We start from the raw sequence: 17,017 nt of genomic DNA on the forward strand, positions 1-17,017 counted from the left end.
CCGAGTTGGAGAGGGGGAATGCTGTCTGTTGGAAACACGCAGAGAGGTGCTCAGCCAGCCATTGAAAACTCTGCATCACATTTACAACACAACCAGCCATCAGCAAGGCGTTTGCCTTTCAGTTTCACCTTTCTGCTAATTAGGGCCACTTTTGTTTTTGGATGATATGAAAACGCTAACTTATGAGCAATAAAAATCTGGCATTTTACTTTTCTACATCATCTTAATGTTTGTGTTAGTAATTCTTGCAAACTATTCCAGTAAAAATAGGCTGGTTTGTGGCGAAGCATATTAGCGTTGCGCTGCATGCTGAAGCCCAGTGGTGACACTGTTACTTCTCCATGTGAGGTGTCCCATTGACGCCCATCCAGTTCCTAATGGATAATTGTTCCTAGAGCCGCATTATGAGGGCACTTGAACCCAGTAAATATAAGAATATCAAAGCGAGTTGAATGTCTTTTCCAATGGAACGTTTCGATAACATTTAATCTCTAAAACACCAGCGTAGGTTGTGATCACCAAACACATTTAAGAGCTGGATTCCCCTAAAACAGACACACAATACCAACTCTAATACCAAGAATAATATTTCCTTGATTTTTGTATGGCTCGTTTGGGCTGTACCGGGATTCTCCGCCCTTTTGAAGTGCAGTCATGTTTACAGTAATTGAACAAAAGGCTTCCAGCTCAGTTCGTGAAACGAGAGAGATGCACTACAAGCGCCAGGACGAAAGAAGAGGATTGGGTTTTTAAAGAGCACCAGCTTCAGGATTAGGTCATGCATTTTTTTTTATTTACATTTTGCAGCTAATAAGATGAAACCTGGCTACAGGGCTTCATTGGGTTTGTACTGGATTACATGCAATTGGTCTGAATGTAATTACTTTCCCAGCTGAGCCCAAATGTCACGGGGTCTTTTCATATAATCTGATTTTGCTGGAGGGGGTTGTGGGGTGCAACTATATTGAATTATTCTAGTATTTTTTTTTTTTTTATTACTTGCATGTTTTGTAAAGAAGGAAAAAGCACTGCTGGTTGCATTTCGTGAGCTAATAGTTATAAACCTTTTTTTTTAATATATAGATAAAAGTGCAGAGTTATTTATTTTTATACAATTGCAAAAAAATATATAATATAAAAATACGTAACTACAGTCAGAATTGTATTAGAGCTTGCTTGCCCACAGCTCTGGCCAAAAGTTTTACACATCCACACCTGCACATCACCCCTTTGTAGAATTAACTAATTTTGCTTCATAGAGTCAAAAGAAACCTGTTGAAATGTTACGTTCACATACTGAATTATTATAGACCGCTTTTGTAGTTTTCCATGTATTCCTACTTTACTGAAATACTGAAAGACATTTTGAAATAGCGTAAAATACTATACTGTTAATATGGCTTCCAGTAGCTATCATGTAATAGTTTCTTTGATTACACGATGTTAAATAAAAGATCGAAATTGTGTGTTAATTTTTTTTTTAAACAATGTCTCAATCCTAAAATTCTAACTGATGCTAAACTTTTGGCCATAGCTGTACCGTAGTTGCTCTGCGGGAACCCTCGTGTTAAACCACCTTGATACAAAGAGCCCGAGTGGTCGTTGAGAGACCGGTGTGAGGGTACCCTCTTGACTGCTGCTCATTCCGGCGCTCCATGTGTGTTTCAGTGCACGTGCAGAAAGGACATGGTAAAGATCTCCATGGACGTGTTTGTGAAGTGCCTGCAGCCCGAACGCTACGAGCAGTGGAAGCAGGGCAAGGACATCACTGCCCTGGACCACCAGAAACCCACCGCCCTCAGCTGCCCTGAGCTGGAGGTCTGGAGGGAGAGGAGAGCTAAGAGGTTACGCAGGTAAGGAGTTGGGAGAATGATTGATGACTTTTACATACTACTCATCCCCCCCCCCCCATTTAATTTCATACATAAACAGGTGTAGCATAGCAGACTGGTGGCCATCTTGGTGAAGGAACACCCTGGAGACAAGATTGCTGCTGTTTGCTCTACCACATGGTTTTGATTGATTGGTTAATGGTTTCATTGTTACATGTGATTGTCAGTCAAAACTATGTGGCTATGTGACTCAAGGCTGTCCCTTCACAAAGATGGCAACCAGCCACCACACACCCACGCCCACACATGCTGAGTGTCTACTCTGCCACGACTGGGTATAATAATATACAGCCAACTGCACATAATAAGGCTGTCATTCCTTTGTGTTTGTTTGGTGATGCATACATCGTGAGATGGAATTATAGTTTGAGGTGGAGAGTGGGGTGTACTCTCTGTGTTAGTTGGTTTGATGGAGTTCTTTCTGGTTTCTCACATTCAAATTAAATTTGTTCCAAACAATTTGTGATAGACAAATAAAAAAAAAAAAAAAAAAAGTAAAAGGAAAGAAAAAACACTTTTCTGTTTTAGTATAGACTTCAGAGGAAGAGTGTTGTGTGTGTTGTTTTTTTTTATAAATTTGGTCTTCTGTAAGTCAGTCAGTGATTTGAAAAATTAGCAATTTCCCCAAAGTTATTTTGCTGTGAGGTAAATGCAGTAAATTGTGTGAAGTGCTGGGCTCAGGAGAATGGCGCTAGGCTCTACACAAGCTTGATTTACATAATGGCTAATTGATTGCTAATTGGTCAACAGAACTGAATGCCAATACACACATAAGAACATAAGAAAGTAAGAAAGAAAGTTTACAAACGAGAGGAGGCCATTCGGCCCATCTTGCTCGTTTGGTTGTTAGTAGCTTATTGATCCCAGAATCTCATCAAGCAGCTTCTTGAAGGATCCCAGGGTGTCAGCTTCAACAACATTACTGGGGAGTTGATTCCAGACCCTCACAATGTGTAAAAAAGTGCCTCCTATTTTCTGTTCTGAATGCCCCTTTGTCTAATCTCCATTTGTGACCCCTGGTCCTTGTTTCTTTTTTCAGGCTGAAAAAGTCCCTTGGGTCGACACTGTCAATACCTTTTAGAATTTTGAATGCTTGAATTGGGTCGCCCCGTAGTCTTCTTTGTTCAAGACTGAACAGATTCAATTCTTTTAGCCTGTCTGCATATGACATGCCTTTTAAGCCCGGAATAATTCTGGTCGCTGTTCTTTGCACTGTTTCTAGAGCAGCAATATCTTTTTTATAGCGAGGTGACCAGAACTGCACGCAATATTCAAGATGAGGTCTTACTAGTGCATTGTACAGTTTTAACCCAATAGAGCCTTGGATCAGTCTAATCGGAGTAAACAATACGAATGACCTGCCAGTAAAATAACCTACCTCCTTGTTTTCTCATCCATCTCTACCAAATGATGAGTTATAGGAAATTATTAAATAAAGATTTAAATTACATTTTTATGTGAGTGCTAATTATTGCAATAGGGACACAGTGTCACTTGGGAGATCTCGTTTGAGGCAGATTTGCTGTATCAAACCCCAAGTCTCCCCTGGTGTGCCATACAGTGGCCTGAAACCCAGTCTCCTGAAACCAAGCTCCAAGCCACACAGTGGCTTTGTGTTCCTTCTGCTGTAAATATACAGAAACCTATTGTGAAGTAAAGCTGCACAGAGTTGATTTAAGCTTGCGGTCTGGTCCATGGGGCCTGGGTGCCTGGGGGCTTGGGTCACAAGTGAAATAGGTTTGGCTGGTCATGAACTGACTGTAGCACACGGCTTGCCGCATACCGAATGAGAATAATTGACAGGTTTGGCTATCACAGTTTATTATCCAGTCTGAATATCACTTCTGTCTTTGAACAGGGTTGCTCGTGAGGGATTAGTTCACTGGCCTGGTTTTACAGTTTAATTAGATCAGAGAATTTGCTTGTCAGCTGTTTATCCCCTGTGTTGTTGTTACTGCTGCTGCTGTTTATTATGATATTATGACTCTTCTTATTTATGTAGTAATAAAACGCTGCTCTCGATTGCTCCACTGCTCTGACTCTGTGCTGCTTGTGTGTCCAGGGCTAAGAGGAAGAGGAGAGAGGCTCGCAGGAAGAAGCTGGAGGAAGCCAAGCTGCTGGCAGAGGGGGGCGTGGCCACCGCAGAGGACCCTGCTGTTGAGATGAAGACCGAGATCGAGGAACAAAAGAGCAAAGCGGCTGAGTTTGGAGAGGGTAAGGGGGGAGGTGTAGGGGCAGTATGATGGGGCTGGAGGGGGTCATGTTCCTGGGTTCATTTGGTTTATTCACTTTGTGCCCGCAGGGCCAGCACAATACATCTCAGTAGTGCAAGCACTAATACAAAGAGAAGTAGACCATACTCTGTAAATTAACTTTGAGACTGTTATGCCAAGCAGTTTCTTTTCGTCTTTCCTAGACCCCTATACTAAGCATTGTTTACTAATATCATTTTCAGGTACAATACTGTTTCACTGAATGTTGCTGACCTATGCATTACTGAACTGTTATTTCAACCTGCAAGGCCATTCCGTTGAAACATTTGTTATACTGCGTAAGTCGTCAAAATCTACCAGAGCCCGTTACCTTTTTGACTTGTGTGTGTGTTGGGATAGACTCAGTTGAGTTTGCTGTTAGCACCAGTCAGTTTAGACTTACCAGTTTTAATGGAATGGCCCTGCAACACCAGAAATGTGAAACATTGTTCTCCTGTGCAACACTGTGCTGTCTTTCCAGCACCGCTAGAGGACGAGAAGAAGAAAAAGAAGAAAAGGAAGAAGAAAAAAAAGGAAGGGGAAGAGCAAGGGGGCGGGTTGCTGTCGGATGTTGTCGGTCCTCCGGTAGCAGCAGGGTCTCTCAATGTGGCATCCCCAATCCAGGCAGTGGCCCCCAATCAAGAGGAAGACTTCAAACCCCGACCCATCATCCCCATGCTGTACGTTGTTCCCCGCACGAAGAAGGTCGTCTTCGACAAGGAGCGCATGTCCTGCCAGGAGGCCTTCGAGCAGTTTGCAAAGCGCAAGGTGGCCCGAGCCATACCCCACCCTGAGGAGGGGGGCATGAAGGAGGAGGCGCTTGAAGATACCGAGGCACCACCCCTAGAGGGCAGGGGCATCCAGGTTTGTTCACTGTGCTTCTGATTCTGTTACAGCTTTGTGGTTGGGGTTCAGTACGCGGAGAGCAAGGTTGGGAATTAGAGTCCTCCAGCAAAACAGTTTGAACCGCGAGTTGCTGCAGGTCCTTTTAAAATAGAGCTTTCTGAGCTAAGGATTCGCAAAATGAAAGTTACTGTTGTGGGTGGGTGTGTGGGGCTGGGTGTTCTTCATCCATCTTACAGTAGAATTGTCATTTAAAAACTAATTTTCTACATCCCAAAATGTGCAGCACATTTTAAAGTAATTGGGTTTGTGTACAGCAGTGGGCCTCTTCAAAAGACGCTGTTTTCCATAACTTACGTACGGGAAGAGCTTTTTAATATCCTGATCCTCGGCAATCAACTGATCCAGAAATAAACAGCTCCGAATTTTAAGGGCTGTCTTTTAATACTAACCTTTTGTTTGCCTTACAGAATAAAGTGGTTCTAGTTTTAAGCAAGCACAGAATCATGGTAAAAAAGGACCCCACATTGTTTGAATGGGTTTTTGGCTTTTTTTTTTTTTTTTTTTTTTTTAAAGAATACAGTCAAACTTGACCGATCAAAGGACAATCTGAGAGGTGGTCTTTATATACGTGATAAAACCTGACCTCGCGTGCCTCTGCGTGGGCCAATCAAAGTGACCTTTTTATAAAGAGCACAGTGATCGAAATGAGTCAAAAGCATTGCAAGACCATCTGGCCCCTCCAAATGCAATGCCCCTTGTGTTTACTGTAGGTTTGACTGTATTTTTCACAGGGTGTTGCTTATCTGTTTTTTCATATAATACATGGTGAACTTCCATTGTCTTTCAAACTGCAGAAATTAATCAGCTTCTGCAATTCACCCTTTAATTCTTTCACCATGCATTATATTGAATAAAATACACCAAAACTGTACATAAACGCCTCCTCGTCGAGGCGTATTGATAAACATCTGTCTGTGGAATTATAGTTCTAATATGTACAAGCTGGGTGAATGTTATTCCTAAAGTTATGGGAAAATAACGATGTGCAAATAGTCTTCAGAGCATTATGTAGCTGCTTTATTTGATTAATTTCAATTGTTTTTGCTTTTAATACTCTAACAGTGTTTTTTTAATGCTGTTTTCCGTGGTAAGAAAATACAGTAGAATGCACTACACTGTTCCAACCAGTACCGTTCAGATACAGTAATTAACCTTGATCTATCAGTTCTGCTGTGTTGGAAAGAGCCATGCCCTTTTAGCAGGGCTGAAGTGCACATTATTCCAGCCTTTTAGTTTTGGTGCTGCCTCCTTTGCGGTAGAAGCTGAATTGATTGACCTCCTGAAATGGAAACATAAGTTGCCGTGGCAGCTGATCACCTGGCTGGCATGACGGGAGACTCTCTTTGGGGGCAAAAACTGCTCAGACTCGGGATCTGCCTTGGGGATGCTCCCGACAGTTCATGTAACGCCCTGCTCCCTACCTTTAGTTCCACTCAATGGTTCTGTCCTTCCGCGGAGCACACTGTGTGGCAAGAAATTGGTAGATTTGCAGAGCCTATTAGACTTTTTCTATTCTCATTAGGCCTGATGATTCCTGAAGGCTGGCTGGTTCACAAACAGGCAATTATCTCTTAGCTTTGAACACTGCCATGTAGCGCTAGTCTACCTCTATAATATGATTTTCTGATACAGGGTATGTGTGTGTCTTTCCCTCTGTCTTCTTGGCACCTCTGTCAATCTGAATAGTATGGGGGGGGGGGATTTAGGCTAAATGTGCATATAAGAATATAAGAAACCAAGCGTGCTGATGCACTTCAGTGCACTAGCAAAGGCACTAGCGTTGTCGACTTGACTTAATTCTGAGGAATAACTAAAACTTTGATTTCTGCTCCCAGATATATAAATTATGGTATTAACCTTGGTCGCATTTACCCAGGATCCCTTTTAAATTACCACTGTTTGAGAGATTTAACCTGGCACACAGTTATCTGTTAAACTACCCGATAAGGCAAATGAAATGATGCAGCATTCGTATTCCAGCCCCACACGCCTGTAGGTCCACGTATGTTAACCCGTTGGTTGCTGTCTGGTTGGTTGTGTGTTCCAGTCTCCACCCCCCCACTCGAAAGCAAAGACGAAGATGGAGGTGAAGAAGAGCCGGCGGCACCCGTTCAGCAAGCCCCCCATGCGCTCTCCGATCTCCGTCGTGAAGCAGGAGACTTTCAGCGATGAGGGTGAGTGCGAATTCAGACGCCTCCCACCCCCTCATCTTTTATTGCTGCTTCAGAGCGGTTCTGAATAGGGGTGTTTTAAAGTAATTGCAGCTTACAAAATAATTCCAGAATTTTGCGCTTCTGTTGGCTACAAGTCTCAAAGGTCCAGTTTTTAAAGAAACACGTTACAGCACACATGTGTTTTCCTTTTAAAACATGATATCTGGTACTGCTTTAGGGTTAAAGGAAGTTCTGAGTTTCTGTGCCTTTTCTTGGGTTATCTGTTTGCACTTGCACTCCCTGGCTCACTTCACTGCAGCAGTGTCTTCTGGGTAAAGTGTGTTGCTGGCTGAAAGCATGTCAGTCATTAGGTGAAGCAGCTGATTGGTTATTGCCAGGAAGTACAAGCCAGTGAAAAAGCACCGTATCCAGTTTCTTTTACCCTTTCAGTTAAATTTCAATGAAGTTTTGGAAAGAACTAATAAAGAAATTAAGTTAGCAGAGCAGTACACGACCAGCACTGAATTGACCTCGGGTCTATTGTGAAATCCCTGCTTATGGTACCCTTGGGACCTGGCAACAGGAACCTTTTTAAAAGGGTGCAATATCGGGGAAAGAAGCCAGCAATTAGCGCACAGGGCTGGAGACAGCCTGTCAGTGTGGCCTGCTTTTGGGTTCCTTGCGGTTTGACTCAAACAGACACTTATTGATTCAGGGATCATGACTTCCAATTACCTGCCTTCAAAGTCACTTTGAGCCAGCCAGTAGTAGCTGTCAGGGCTGCCCTTCCAGGGCTGCAGCAGCAGTTGTGTCTGGGCTGGTCTAGACTGTGTGCAGACTGCAGTGGATAAGATCGGGAGGGAAGGGGAGGCTATCGAATGGCAAACCCAGATTGACATTTAACTCCTTTTACACCTGCAGAAATTCTTTTTAAGTTGCTCGGTAGTAAAGAGTAATTTTAAAGTTACAGGATTTTTATTTTTTATTATTGCTGTCTCAGTGATCATTTTCATCCAATTTTTGGGGTGGATGAATGGTTAAAAAAAAAAAAAAAAAAAAAAAAAAAATGTAAATAAATAAAATATGTCCTGATACTAGACAATAAAGGTGTTGTCAGGCTACATTCTCTCTAGCCTGGATCTTGTAAAGAAAACACAAGGCAGGACTGCTGTTGTAGCAGAAACTTTGTTTTGATCTTCTATTTATTTAACTGTGTATCTGTTTCAGAAAAGCTCATTGAGATGCACAGCATGCTGTTGGCACAGTCACCCTGGGAGTTAGCAGGCAGGCTGATTGAAGGGGATGGCAGACCTAGATTCAGTGCATTTGATGTTTTGTCTTCTCTACTCCTCCCCCAGAATGGTTGTCTTCGTTGGCGGGAGAGGAGGACCCGAGCGACCCCGAGTCTGTGAGGACTGTGCTGTCTCATCTCTGGCAGAATAAATCCCACAACTTCCTAGCTGAGCGGCGGTTCAACGCAGCTGGAGCACTCATTGAGCCTTACTGCGCCATCTGTACTCTCTTCTACCCTTACGAACAGGTAATCACACACGCAAACTGCTTCTTCAGCATTGTGCTGTCTGTCCTCTGGTCTAGGTTTCAGTGCTGAACTTAGTGCTGCCTAGAGTCAACTCCTTTTTAAGATTCACTAGTGCTTGGTGCAACCTCCTTTGGTTTGTACTCTACTCTTTGAACTCTACAGTCAAACATGCTATAGAACCCTCAAACACACTGTGCAACAGCTACAAAACCCACCCCCTGCATTTAATCTACACTCACTTCTACCCATGCAAACACATACAGCCCTGTCCTTTTTAACGCGTTAATGGTTCATGTTTGTGTCCAGCACTTTTTTTTTAGAGAATTCTTTCTTGTATTCCCCCCCCCCCCCCCCAGCCGGAGAAAGACCAGTCTGTACCGGTAGACAGCTTGACCATCCCAGTGTCCAAGTGCGGCACAAGGACCAAGCCGCTGATCCCAGAAATGTGCTTCACCTCTGGGGGTGAGAACACAGAGCCCCTGCCTTCCAGCTCATCCATCGGGGAGGACGGCACCAGCCTGCTCATCTCCTGCTCCAAGTGCTGCCTGCAAGTCCATGCCAGTGAGTGCCTAAAATCCAGCCCGGGTCTTTTGATCAAACCATGTCCTTTAACTGTTAAATGGATCCAGTCAAACTGAAAACAAGTATGTAAAGAATCTGTTAAAACCTGGAGTTGTGGAATTGACTGGAGTTGCCTATACCTGGTCAGGTGAAGCATTCGGATGTGCGTTGTTTGTGAGATGTTAATATATTTTCAGATTTTGAAGTTTTTGAGACAGTATAGAGAGTCTCATTACATGAATCTGACGTGTTTTTCTGATGGTGTAGCAACAGGTAACAGTCAGCTCTACTGGAGCCTGATTTCACAGCTTGACACATTCCAAAAACGTCAACACTCCGTCTCAACCATTCATTTATTGAAATCCAAGCTTGTGGGACGATTTTATTTGCAAAGTACAGTTCCAGTGAAAACGTAACATTCAGGGATCGTGTGCTAAAACAGTAAGCATTTTACAGTTAGGAGTAGCAAAGCACCCTCTTCTTAAAGGGTATGCAAGTACCTTTTTATTATATTGTTCCCATGTGTTGCTGTAACTGTTTACATAAGGTGTTTGTGTTAAATTTTTTTCTTTACATTTTGACCACTTAAATTTTTAGGTTGCATTCCCTGTCTCAAGATGGCTTCCCATGTACCTGCATGTCCCTCTTAGAACTACATTTCCCATCATCCTCCTGCTCATATATGTAACTGAGATGGATTTACCAGTGAGAAGGTGGATGATGGGAAATGTAGTTCTGAGAGGGGGATGTGGGAAGTCCTCTTGAGGCAGGGAATGCAATGTAAAAGTTTAGTGGAAGAAATTGTCAAAATGTAGAAAAGAAATTAAAACAACACACACACCTTACATAACAGTTGTAGCAACACATGGGAACATGTAACAATAAAATAAACAGGTATCCTAATAATGCACCCTTTTAACCCTGGTTAGTAAATACATTCCTAAACCTTTTAAGGATTTTCTGATTTAAATGTGGAGTCCTATGGGCAGACTGCCCAATAGCGCCTGTGAAATATGCTGCAATTACAGATTGATTTGTGTGCTTGTTATCTCAGCGTTAGAATAATACAGAGCATTTTATCCAGCATCAGTCTAAACCCCTGTTACAAGTGTCAATTTAAAGAGCTTTTCCTTCAATGTTTGCACACTCAAAATATTAGCAAATGTGCCATCACTCAACCTGAACTTCAGAAGTTATTTGGCAATTATTATTTGGTTATATATATACACACACACACACACACACACACAACTATAAGCTGCTTTGCTGATTAGCCACACTGTTGTGATCTTTTAATTTACCATGCAATCGGTGCACATTGTAAGGACAGGATGCAATTTTGGTTCTATTCTTTAATAGGGAAGCATGTCTGGAGTTGATGGCTAGTTTTGACTTCATTAAAATCACAAATATAAAGGAATGTAGAGACTAGCAAACACATTTCCATTGGTCTCTATACCCTAGGAGGTGTCTCTATGTTTAACTTTGAAGCTGTGGTGAATCATCGCTTAGTCAAAACATACCCCGCTACTCTGTCTCTGTATTTCTGTTGCCCAAGGATTATCACATGCATAGGGAATAGAAATAGAATGTTTAATTGGTCTAGAACTTTGTTGCTCTGATGTGTGTGTCAGTATGTCTGTCTGTCTGTCTGTCTGCTATTCATTCTATCAATCCTAACACCCTAAAACGCTGTGAGGTCACGCACGGTCCATACCAAGCATCAGGGTTAGATTTACCCTCCCACTAGCTTCTTTTTATCCTGTTTTCCCAGGCATTTTTATATCGGCATATAAATAATAAAACGCGAAAAGCTGAAGCTGGATTTGGCTCTGAGGGTCCAGGCAGCTGATTCCGCTGCTTGCTAATCAAGCCTGTGCACTTTTCCTAAGTCCTTTGTCTTGTCTTAATAATAATAATAAAGCAATCCTGATATAATTACCACATCCTGCATCTCTTCACAAGGCATTGCCCCTGCAACCTCTCATTAATCCACTGCCCCTCCCTTTTCCATTAGAACTGCCTTCAGCCTTCAGTGGGAAGCTGGTCTAGTGGTTAGAGTGGAGCACTGCAAGCCAGGGACAGAGTGTTCGGATACAGAAACGCCATCAGGCTGGATTAACTTGAAATACCAGCATTTTCTTAAGATAATAGATTCTTCTTGTTTTAGATTCACTTACTAATGAATGTTGTCTTACACAGAGGGAATGCAGCATTTTGACAGGCTTGTGGTAATGATGATGATTTATAAAGTAGTTCCAATTTTACAGAGAGCACTCTGATTGGCCGGGAGAGCTCTGCTGGGTTATGATCAGGGTTAAAGCGAGCAGCGACGTAGACCAGATAAGAAGTGAGAGTATAATAAGGTGCATTGAAGGGAACCTCCTGGGTTCCTATTAGTACAGGAGCTGGAGATGAGCGAAGGGATGGGAGTTCTTTAGGAATTCAAAGGCCTTGCTTGCTGCCTACATCCACGACAGCAATAAAGGAGAGATGGAGGAACAGCTGGGGAAAAAAAAACATTTTGTTATTGCTAAAATGCTAAAAATGATTTCACGGCTAGATCGAGGGATTTGAAGATGGTACGATTTTCCGCCAACACAGATACTGATATTCAACTAAATGAATCCCTTCGCAATCTCCTCCTCTCTGGCCAAGACTCCACGGCCACTCCCTTCGCTCCATCCACCCTCTCGTTCTGCGTGACGAGCTGGGCTTCCTTCAACCTGGATTACAGGTCCCCTTCACCCCCTTCAACCGGATCTCCCCTTCTGCATTATTTGTCCATTTGTCTCTGGGGCTCCCTCCTCCTCCTCTTAAATCTTCTGATTCAGCAATTTTATATCTGAATTAAAAATACAATGTATTTTAAAAGCAAAGCTATAGAGGAAACGTTTCTTCCGATTCCTAGTATCAAATCATTCCATGTGCTGTAATTCTGATCCACTTCGGTGGTCGAGCTGCAATGAATAGCGGTTTTCAAAGACTGAAGTAAACGCTTTGAAAACATACATAGGTGGCTCAGTTTTTTTTAAAAACAGCATCTCTTAGCTAATAGTCAATATTGAAGTGAGGAATCACAACTACCAGTGCAAATGCATAACAACCAACAATTTGCCTTTTCTAACGCTGATGTCTTGTGCCCTGCACTCTGCTCAATAACTTCTGTTTTTTTATTTGTTTCTCAGTTCATGGTTGCTGCTCTTGACGTTGCAAAGAAAAGTTTTAATTTCTCGAAAGACCAATTTGAGCTTCTGAACAAAATTGGTCCATCTACTGTGTGTGTGCATTTTAATACTGGGAGCTTCCTCTCTTCTGCTTGCACAGTATTCTGTGTGTGTGTGTCTGATTTGGGTTGTTTGTAATTAGTTCCCCTGTGTGTGTATTTGTTTCTTTCTTTTCCAGTATGCTTATTTCAAATCCAAAAACAACCCTTTTATAGCGGATCAAACCTCTGTAATAAAGTGGCTGTGCCCAACTGTAATGTTCACACTATAAATATAATGCCAGGGTTCCTCTCTGTTTTATTACCTTCATCTCTAGCCTAATGTGCACTGTAAATGATCAGAAAGCATGTGCTGCATTCTTTGTTACAGAGAAACAACCATCCTGTCCTTTTTTCAAACCTGCTTTCCAATACAACAGCACAGGAGCCAGTGAATCCCGCTGCTGCAATTACTTACAAAAACAGGTGCTTTTTTTATAAATTGCATCTTCCAGATTAGTTACAGCTCAGAAAGCATTACTGAAATGCAAAATGAGGGTGCTGCTTTTCAGCAAGAACAAACTAACAAAGGTGTTAAAAAAAACACTTTTTTTTTTAAATAGATCACTGCTGTACATCACAGGCTAAGTAAACTGCGACATTCGTTTAGCCTTTCAGGGTTATCAAGGGACCCAGGGCCATACCAGGAGGACATGCCCTGCCCCAGGACAATGACAAAGTCAATCGGATAGACACATCCTAATAAAGTGGCCAGGCATGTGTGCAACAGTGGAGTTCACTCATGTCATACTTGGGCCTGAGCTGACCTACCTGCTCCAAAAAGGAGAATCTTTCAGCTTGGGGCTAAAGGAAGAGCTCCACTAGAAGGTCTGTTTGATCTCAGTGTTGGTGTTTGATTGTAACGTGCACTGTCTCTCGTGTGTGTGTGCAGGTTGTTATGGAATCCGGACTGACCTGGTGAAAGATGGCTGGACCTGTTCTCGCTGCACGGCTTGTGCCTGGACAGTGGTGAGTGCCGTACGTTTACGAATCAGCAAGCCCAAACTGTCTCGCTTCAAATGAACACTTTTTATAATATTTACATTTTGCTAATATTTAATTTTTTGCCCGTCTGATATCCTATGTTGTGTGATTTTCTTATTGATTCAGCTTAGATCATTATTTTCCATTCTTAATAAATGTTCCAACCAAAATTGCTAATTTGTGGGGAAGAATATTAGGCTCAGGCTTCAGTGCACAATATATCACCTCTGGGCTTCAGACCACAGCGTATTACTTATATACTTCCCACATCTCACTTGCCAGCAGTCAGCCTGGAGGAGTCTCTTTTCCCCAAAAACAATTTTAACACAGCAAACACTAATCAAATTAGAAACAGTACAGAATATTAGGATTTTGAGCAGATGAGAAATTAGGAAAATATAAATGTCATTAAGTATGTCATTTAGTCTTTTGCTGTATGGAGACACACTGAAGGAACTAAATTGACATTGAAAAGTTTCTTTGTGTGTGTACGTACGTACATACATACACATTAGCTGTCTGCAGTGCAGAAAGAGTTACAGTAATGTAACGATAATCACCATAAAAACTGACTGAACAATCAATCTGTGTGAAATGATAAAAAAAAATAAAAATTTTAATTGACCTGACTTGGTCATTAAAGCCTACACCCCAAGCGGAATCCTGAAATCACTTTTGATTTGCTTGGCGGGTGCTGTTACTGGGATGTATTTCGAGGTACATTACAAACAACCACTACCATGAATAGAAACGTCCTGGGGAGATTATTAACGAGAGTGTTTTTAGTGCTGGCACTTGAAGAAGAATAAAGAAGCGTTTGCAGGGTTCTGAAACGAGCTGCTCTACCTCGGGGTTCTATTCCTCGCCTCGGAGTGTTAATGAGCTCCGTGGTCATGTGACCGAGTGAGAGGCTCGGTCCTGAAGCGGCCCATAGGGATGGGTTGGTTTTGTGATTATTTTTGCACATGGCGCCCTATATAATTGAAGCTGCAAGGCAAAACTTTGTAATGCTATCATATATCTGACTGTAGATCAGATTTGAGTAAATTCATTTAAATGAGTGGGACTCGTAATATGTACAGACCCAACATTGATGTTTCAAAGTTAAGAGAACGTTTTTATTATAAAGTAAAAATTCAACATTAAGTGCAGGGGCATAGAAATCTACCTGTAGCGAATTAAGTGCTGTGTGTGTTATCAAGGAGGGTGGATGCTGTGTTACTGCCTTTACCTGTCTGGTATTCTCAGTCTTTCTCTGCTTCTCTAGGATTGCTGTTTGTGTAATTTAAGAGGAGGTGCGCTTCAGATGACAGTCGACAAGAGGTTGGTATTAGTTTTATTTCTCGGAGGGACTTTTGTACCAGGAGAGCACCATTTTAAAAAATACAGGCAGACGCAATAGGTGTGCTGTTCACCAATGTGAGATGATTTAAGAAACTGACTTTCAAGTAACTCTGGAAACAGGTAGCCCTACTATAACTAATGCAGTAGTGTCTCCTATAGGGGCATTGCAAGAAAGGGTATTTAAACTACAGCTACAGCCAGAAGTTTTGCATCGCCTAGAATTTTTAGGATTGAGGCATAATTAAGGAAAAATAATATGAACTTAATTTAGATCTTCTTATTTAACATCCTTGTAATCAAACAAACCACAAAATTATATTGCTAAAAGCCTACCGGAAGCAGTAATAGTAGTGTGCTATTTCGTGTTTGGACATGTCACATTTTCAAATTTGTCAGTTTTTTTGTGAAGTGTATTGGAGAAAACTGCAAAATGTATGCAAAACTTTTGACTGTAGATGTAGGTTACTGTCCACAGCATTGAAAAAGTGAAATCACTTCAAAGCTTTGCAGTTGTTATGTCCTGGCTCTTCTGATTCGCCCCGGTTCCGGTTCCCTGTTGTAGGTGGGTCCATGTGATCTGTGCAATAGCGGTTCCAGAGGCCCGCTTTGTGAACGTGATCGAGAGGAACCCAGTGGACATCAGTGCCATCCCAGAGCAGAGGAAGAAACTGGTGAGTGTCACCCTGGGCAACAACTACAGCCATGCACAGGCATGCATTGGTGATTTGATTTGTTTAATAGTTGCATTGGATTCCTTTTATTGAGCGGTTGGGGTGACTCATTAAACCCTTGAGAGTGGGTAGAAGGCTGTAGTGCTTGAGGACTGGCCAGGTTCTGCAACTCAAAACCAAGACTCCTCCTTAGCTCCTTGCTCTTTGGACTTCCGCAAACTGCCCCTCCTCCTGCCACACACAGTGCCTTCAAAATAGCCGATTACCTGCTACTTCTGTTCTAAACCATTGTAGAAACTATTTTTGGTTCATCGGGAGTGACATGGAAGAGTATGTTGAGGCTTGGTTATAAATCCAGCAGCGGAGGTACTTTTATGGACCGTCTGACATTTGCAATCAGGTCTTGAATCTGAGAATTTAAAGACCCTTTTCTGAGCCGCACACTTGTTCTGCCTAATGGCTTCATGCCTGGGGAATGAGTTAACGCTTCTCCTGAAGTGCACGATGACTGCTTATCAAGACAGGTGGAAGAAATAGCAGTGACATCTGTTTGAGGCAGAGCTGTGTGCGTACATGCTGTGTGTGTGTCATATATATAAACCCATAATTTTAGATCTTTTATTTAACATCATGTAATCAAAGAAAGTACAAAAGATCTTGCAAAAAGTCACATTTTTTCAGTTGTCAGTTCTTCATGAAGAATACGGACTACTACTAAGAGGTGTCCAATATGCTAACATAACCCTATTCAGCAGCTTTCGTTCGACTCTATGAACCAAAATTAGATAGAATACTGTAGGGTGATGCAAAACTTTTGACCATAAATGTAGACAGAAAGGTGTCTGGAAATCAAACATCACGGGCGGAATCAAAACGGTCCGTCAACTTGTTTCCCAAGCAAGTGGCAATCACTCTGATTGTAGGCAGGGGACCCAGAATGTGTCAGAATAACGCCTCCGCTCTGCGACGCATTGTCTCCATTTCTTAAACCTTACCTTCTCCGCTCGGCTCTTCAGGGACTCCGGGCTTTTGAAATGCGCTGCTTTCGGAAAAGCATTTACTGTACTGCAAAAGCCTCAGCCTGCAGCCAAACGTGTGCGATACGGGTCAAAGCTGTGCAGCTACTTGCTTGTTAATTCTCTAGGACGAAACCTCTGGACCAACAGTGATTTTTTCAAAATAAGAAGTTGAAGGCGGCATTATAAAACAAGTGTTACCAACACCCAGAAGCACAATGCCATTTACCATACACATTGTTCAGCGTGCCTCCCATAGTGGTGTTCTGTACATAGAGAGTGGTTGGCAATGGAAGTGTGCAAGTAGTCCAGTACGGTACAGTATGATTCACAAGTTGCAGAGTACTGACAAACTGCTTATGCAGAGAAGGAAACCACGTCGATGAACAGTGCGGATTGCTGTAAAACCCTATTGTTTAATAGGCCCTGTCTT

At 42.3% G+C, this 17,017-nt stretch overlaps 1 protein-coding gene across 2 annotated transcripts in view; it reads left to right on the plus strand.

Annotated features, from left to right (window-relative positions):
* Nucleotides 1–17,017, plus strand: part of LOC121301427 (lysine-specific demethylase 4B-like) — a 69,144-nt gene that overhangs the window by 42,006 nt on the left and 10,121 nt on the right. Inside the window, exons 9-18 of one of the 2 annotated variants that reach the window (XM_041230816.1) lie at nucleotides 1,669–1,853; nucleotides 3,955–4,106; nucleotides 4,626–5,008; nucleotides 5,458–5,496; nucleotides 7,098–7,224; nucleotides 8,562–8,743; nucleotides 9,100–9,304; nucleotides 13,462–13,538; nucleotides 14,821–14,876; nucleotides 15,460–15,568. In XM_041230816.1, coding sequence (XP_041086750.1) covers nucleotides 1,669–1,853; nucleotides 3,955–4,106; nucleotides 4,626–5,008; nucleotides 5,458–5,496; nucleotides 7,098–7,224; nucleotides 8,562–8,743; nucleotides 9,100–9,304; nucleotides 13,462–13,538; nucleotides 14,821–14,876; nucleotides 15,460–15,568 — 1,515 coding nt within the window. The remainder of the gene's footprint in view (nucleotides 1–1,668; nucleotides 1,854–3,954; nucleotides 4,107–4,625; nucleotides 5,009–5,457; nucleotides 5,497–7,097; nucleotides 7,225–8,561; nucleotides 8,744–9,099; nucleotides 9,305–13,461; nucleotides 13,539–14,820; nucleotides 14,877–15,459; nucleotides 15,569–17,017) is intronic. The other variant, XM_041230817.1, reaches the window with a different exon arrangement.

The sequence above is a fragment of the Polyodon spathula genome, chromosome 27 (genome assembly GCF_017654505.1).
Source record: "Polyodon spathula isolate WHYD16114869_AA chromosome 27, ASM1765450v1, whole genome shotgun sequence".
NCBI classification, from domain to species: Eukaryota; Metazoa; Chordata; class Actinopteri; order Acipenseriformes; family Polyodontidae; genus Polyodon; species Polyodon spathula.